Source organism: Alligator sinensis, unplaced genomic scaffold (genome assembly GCF_000455745.1).
Source record: "Alligator sinensis unplaced genomic scaffold, ASM45574v1 scaffold628_2, whole genome shotgun sequence".
NCBI classification, from domain to species: domain Eukaryota; kingdom Metazoa; phylum Chordata; order Crocodylia; family Alligatoridae; genus Alligator; species Alligator sinensis.
The window spans coordinates 4649551-4655550 of NW_005841833.1; the positions used below are offsets into that span (position 1 = coordinate 4649551).

The 6000-nt window shown below is 45.2% G+C and overlaps 1 protein-coding gene across 3 annotated transcripts in view; it reads right to left on the reverse strand.

Annotated features, from left to right (window-relative positions):
- MLXIP (MLX interacting protein) overlaps nucleotides 1–6000 on the reverse strand; it is a 56167-nt gene that overhangs the window by 25893 nt on the left and 24274 nt on the right. For all 3 annotated transcript variants that reach the window (XR_003093085.1, XM_025199135.1, XM_006015261.3), the window contains exons 2-3: nucleotides 723–829; nucleotides 328–413 (exon numbers count right to left, since the gene is read on the reverse strand). Coding sequence is in view for 2 of the 3 variants with exons in the window: in XM_025199135.1 (XP_025054920.1) it covers nucleotides 328–413; nucleotides 723–829 (193 nt within the window). In the remaining variant the exon portion in view is untranslated. The remainder of the gene's footprint in view (nucleotides 1–327; nucleotides 414–722; nucleotides 830–6000) is intronic.

Consider the following 6000-nt stretch of genomic DNA (forward strand, 5'->3'; position numbering starts at 1 on the left):
GATCCTTAGGGAGGAAAACAAAGTCTGGCCTGTCAGAATCATTGTCTATCTGAACTTCACCTCTACAACATATGATTCACCAGAGTGAAGGGCAGACTTAGACTGCCCGTTTATTCACAGACATAAATGGACCTTGGGCTGCATATTGAGCAGCCCGGTGTGGTAGATTTATAACAGTTGGCTCAACAGCACACACATTAATATTTTTCACTACAGACAGGATACTGCAGCAACATAATGCTAAGGCGCTTTTGCATCCAGATGGAGGTACAAGAAACGTGATGCTGCTGAAGCCCCATTTTAAACAGGAACTCAAGCTTCACTTACTTCTGGCCTGCGATGTTCCTCTACCTCCACAGAGCCATCCAGTGGAGTCACAAAATGGCACACTGGGTTCTTGCGTTTCTCCAGATCTGAAAGAGAAAAAAGCCCAAGCTTGCTGGGTGTGTTCATGCTTTGTAGGAACCCCATCCACCCTTCTGGAGCCTCCTCCAGATCATCAGTAGGGTAGAGGCTATTGCAGACTGGATTGTACTCAGGGGTAGACCTCAGGCTCCAACCACAGTACTGACTTCCATGGAGACCGGAGTTCAGGACCGCTCTTGACAGAATCTGGACCTCAGCAGATCTCTTGCATTCATCGTAAAATGAGTGATTTCAGTAATTCTCCACTGAATGTGAGATAGTTACACGAAACCGAGTGCATTAGGAAAGCTACTTACACTGCATATACCACGCCCTCCAGATAGCGTTATTGAGACGGATTTTATCTCTCCACTGAAGTTTCAAGCCTTTAAAATTCTTCCATTTTGGTGAAACCAATTTGCCACTGAAATAAAATAGAAAAATGATCATTTTGACTTTCAGACTTTTAAGGCAAGTAGACAACTAGTAGAAATGCCATAGTGATCAACTTGGAAACTACAGAGCAAGTGAAACACGGTCTGCAACAAAGCACTATTCTGCCCCTGCTGCCCAGCCAACTGGGATGGCTGGGAGGGAAGTCCAGGCTCCAAGGCTCCTTCTGTTTGTCACAGCTTTGCTAACAATTATTAGGAGGGTGCAAGACCCGTATAATATAAACTAACCTGTTACCCAAGGGAAACACCACAACCAACTATACAGAAGATGTGAAACACAGGATGTGAACAAACCAAAAAAGATTAGACATTTTTCTTTAACGTCCTTGAATTTTAGCTTCTTATCGGTTACTTTCAATGACAGCACGTAATTTTCAGACAGAAGCACAGTTATTTTGAATCAGCTGACTCCTGAGGGAGTCCAGCCCTGTACTCAGTCTACTCTGTCTATATAGAATATCATGTGTACGTACATATGTGCACGTACAGAGCTCTCTTTAAAGAAGCCTATTAATACTACATGAGTCAACTCAGTGGGACTTACAGTAAAGATTTCCCAATACCCACTACGAATACAAAAGTCCAGAGAGCTCCACGCTTGCCAACAGCAAGACACTCTTAAATCACTGCTGCCTTGGGTTATTCAGCTTGCCTTTGTTTCTCCTGTTTGCAGTGCAGCTGACATTGCTACCCAGGTAATCCACAACAGCTACAGCAGCCAATGAACAGCCGTCAGGCTTCAACTAAGCTGACAGGGAAAGACAAGCCAACTAGTTTCCTCTTTATTCCAGCTTCTGTTTTACAATGCCAGCTGTAACCTTATTGTAATCAGTATCAGACAGATGAGGTGCTGCCCTAGGATGCAGAGAGAAACCTTTCCACCGTACCTTCCTTTTCAAAGAACTGCCTGGGGGTAGGTTTTTATTTTTGTTTTTAAAATGTATAACCAGTGAACCAGGTGTGGAGCCCAGACAGCAGGTGCACCCAAAGGACCAGACTGATTCAACAAGCAGAGAATAGGTCAGTGACAATTTCATGGCTGTTACATTTAACATGGTTCCCACGGGACCTGCATGTGGCACTCTGAGCTAAAGGTGTAAATCTGCAATAGTTTTGCTTGTGCTAAAAAAATCCTGAAAGCTGGTGCAGACTATGAGACTTGGGGGTGAGATGGGTATTTTTAAATAGCAGAAAACACAAATATAAACTCCTGTGCTTCAACTTCCTCTCTCCCTGCACAACTGTATTACTTAACAAGAGAACACATCGCTCTTGTGGGTATGAACAGAGACTCTATACAATTGTGTCCCTGACTAGGGAATTTGTCACCCTAACATCCATCTTTGCTCTGGGAGCCAGAGAGAGAAAACAGTCTCCTCGGTACAGTAATTGAGGGCAGCTGCCCTACTGAAACAGACCTGCTCCCTGCCTTTGTGCAGGGAGTTGGACTAGCTGATCCCTGGGGTCCCTTCCAGCCCTGCAAGGCTGTGACTTCTGGGTTCTGGAAAGGCAAACACTAGACCCCCTTCAACTCCAGAGGCTGAAAGTGCGGTTCCTTCTGGGCTCCTGGCCTTCAAGAGCAGCACTACTCTCACAAGCAAGCAAATGCCTATCGATTCCTCTACCGATTACACAGTCAAACTATTAACCTTGGCACAAGATGCCAGTATATTCATGACCCTCAGTCATTCCACAGTCATGGATGTAACCAGAGCTGACCTGAGCAGGGTGCGGGACCTGGGGTAAATCAGCCCATGCAGGGCCCTGCCCCCGCTCCGATCCTACAGACCCTGAACCAGAAGAAGCTGCCGCCGCCATTGAAAGCGGTGGCATCAGTGGCGGGGGGAACGGCGGTAGTGAGCAGCTGGACATGGAGCCACTGCTCCGCAGGGCCCCCCAAAGCGCAAGGCCTGGGGCAGTCACCCCAATTCGCCCTCCCCCCGCCCCTGGACAGCCCTAGATATAACTCCCTGGGAGAACAGCTCCCAAACAGGGAATGAGCAAAGTTCCCCAAAATTTAAGAGGTTTGGTCATGTCCAGTGTGATCCTGTACAGTCCCTGCAGGGAAAGAACAGTAATGGATGCAGTAGATGTGCCATGTCTGAAGGGGGCCTGAGCATACAGGGAGCTTGTACACGTTACCATTGGTAAAACTAGAGGGAAAGGGATCAGATACACAGTGAGATAAAGAGTAAAAAAGAGTTTTCAAGGATGATGCACATATACTATTCTAATAGTTTTACATTTCTTACACATAGCAGGGCAACTTGTGCTACAGAGCACATACCACTCAGAAGCTTGGTGACAACAAAACAGGAAGTATTAATTTACTTTATCAAATCCAGCCCAGGCCAAGAGTTATTGAAAATAGCTTTGCAGCTGATGTACAAAATGTCAAGGTCTCTGTTCTCTCTCAACACTTCTGTAGTCAAATCACAAATTCAAATGATAGCTCTGCCTTTTTGGGCAGTCTTATTCAAAAGACCTCCAAGGGGCTGGCCACAGGGACAGAATTCCCCTCTTATTCACAAAGGGGGTCCCTACATGTTGAGGGTGAATCGTGTTGCTAAACCAGATTATGCAGCCCAAAGCACATCTGTTCTGAGGATGAACAGGTGGCCTCTTTCAGTAGTGCTCTGCGCTGAGCACCATCCACCTACACAAACAAAAAAAGTAAGGGAAAGTTATTGATGGGTTAGGGTCATTACTTGTCACACGAAATACGAGTGCTTCCAAAGGAGGCTGGAACCTGCCCTAAAGTTTTTCTAACACAATGTTCGCCCCTCCAGCATAAAAAGAGCCTCAGGCAGTTGTCACAAGACCTAGTTCAGGAAGCTATGTAACACTGATTAGACTGTGTAACAGCAAACTAACTCTCAATTCCTAAGGCCAACAGCACGGTCTCCAATTTTTTAACGTTCCAATATAAAGAGCCTAAAAAACCCAAACAAAGCTTAACCATACCCCAAACACTGAACCAGTGTGACGCTGCATGCAGAAACAGATGTTCAGGGCCCAAGCCTGAACACACAACGCAAATACAGATCAATCAATACAAATAAATATGTGAGAACTTTATAATATTTTAATTTAATAATCTAAGGTTACAGATAAACATTGTTGGAAGGTATTCACCACTTGGGTAAAGAGTTTTGCTTTGCATTTAGAAAATCCAGAATAAACTGTATTTAAAACAATACGTATTTGCATTGGTTTGAATATGTGGCCTCCACTCCCAGAGCTCGAAGTGCTAACAACTTACAGATACCAATTTAATCATTCTGTTCAGCATCAAGATTTCTGATTGGCCAAAAAAACCTGATCGGCAGCCCACTTGGCAGGTAATATATATATAATTCACTTTAGGCGATACAATTATCAATTATGATTTCATAGAGTTCATAGACTGGAAGGGACCTCACGAAATCATCCAGTCCAGCCCCCCTACCATAGGCAGGAAGTTTGCTGGGGTCAAATTATCCCAGCAAGCTATGCATCCAAACGCCTTTTGAATGAGTCCAGAGTAGGTGCTTGCACCACCTCTGGGGGAAGGAAGTCTGTTCCAGACCCTGGACACTTGGACTGTAAAGAAGTGTTTTCTTATGTCCAGTCTAAATCGGCCTTCCAGGAGTCTGTGGCCATTAGACCTAGTTATCCCTTGGGGAACCCTGGTGAACAACTGTTCTCCCAGATCCTGGTGCACCCACCCCCCTTATATACTTATGGGCAGCCACCAAGTCCCCCCTGAGCCTTCTCTTCTCCAGGCTCAAGAGTCCTGTGTCCCTCAGCCTCTCCTCGTAAGGCTTGCTCTCCTGGCCTTTGATCATGTGAGTGGCTCTCCGTTGGACTCTCTCAAGCCCATCCACATGCCTCCTGAAGTGGGGGGCCCAAAACTGGGCACACCACTCCAGCTGCAGCCTCACCAAGGCCAAGCAGAGTGGGAGGATGACATCTCTGGTTTTGCTTGAGACGCACCGGTGGATGCATGTCAGAGTTTGGTTTGCTTTGCTGGCTACGGCACTGCATTGTCTAATGCCTCATTTTAACATGAAAAATAGCCATGAAGTTTTTCCCCCGATTCTTTACAGAACCCTCAGAAAACCCTAAGAAATGTGTTTGAGGAACTTCCCATTGACAATTACTTATAACAATCATTTGAAATGCATGGTAATCTGATAGCAGACCCAAAACTGAAGTTTATTCATAATCCTTTCAGACACTTGGGAAAACTGCTGGCTCAGGACGATACTAGGTAGGCAAATAGTTTGACTTGCACTATCAGGTTGGGAACATATAAAACTAATGACTGTTTCAACAACTTCTTGTTTAAGCTAGTGGCCATCAGAAATTTAAAAAACTCATTAGTTGGATAAAGCCGTTACACAGCAGTAAAAGGTCTCTCCCTCGGACAACAGTGCTTCAGCCGGATAACAGGTGCGTGAGTCCTTGTGTTACTCCAATCCTTCTCCATTTTGATGTGGAAGTGTACTCATTTCTTACTGGACCAGAGAGAGTGTTTATGAGAAATGAATTCTCATCACACCCCCAACACCTGTCCCTACAGCACTATCTCCATGCAGCGAGCAGGGCTCCGGTCTTCGGTTGAGACGTGCTTGGGACTCTTAACTGTGCACGTATGTGGACTTCCCAGCACATGCTTGACTCATAAAACAGGTTAGGACAGAGACAGGGGAGGCTCCATTCAAGAAACAGTAATCTGTTAAAACAATATAAACCAAATAGATTTTACCATACGCACACCTTTGACGCTCCAAGACATTTCTAACCTAGTTTCTCAGTCCAATCTGCCTCAGAAAGCTGCCGATATAGCTCTTGCCATTTGTTAATTAGCTTTCATTCAGAGTCCCCTCTAACCTGATATACTAGAAGGAACATATATTATGCTGTTTGCCTTAAAAACCAACCTGGAGAGCTTTCCCCTCGTCTGCTAGAGGCTAACGTATCCCCCACCTCATGACTGCAGCTGCTGTTGAACAAAGAAGCTAGCAAGAAAACCACTATGGTTATTTTGGTTTCAAAATGAACAATTAAGATACTAAGCAAAAAAATAACCCTTCCTGGATGGAAGAACAGCCCTACTGTTCTCAACAAAGAGACATCGGTAGTGAAGACAGCAGGA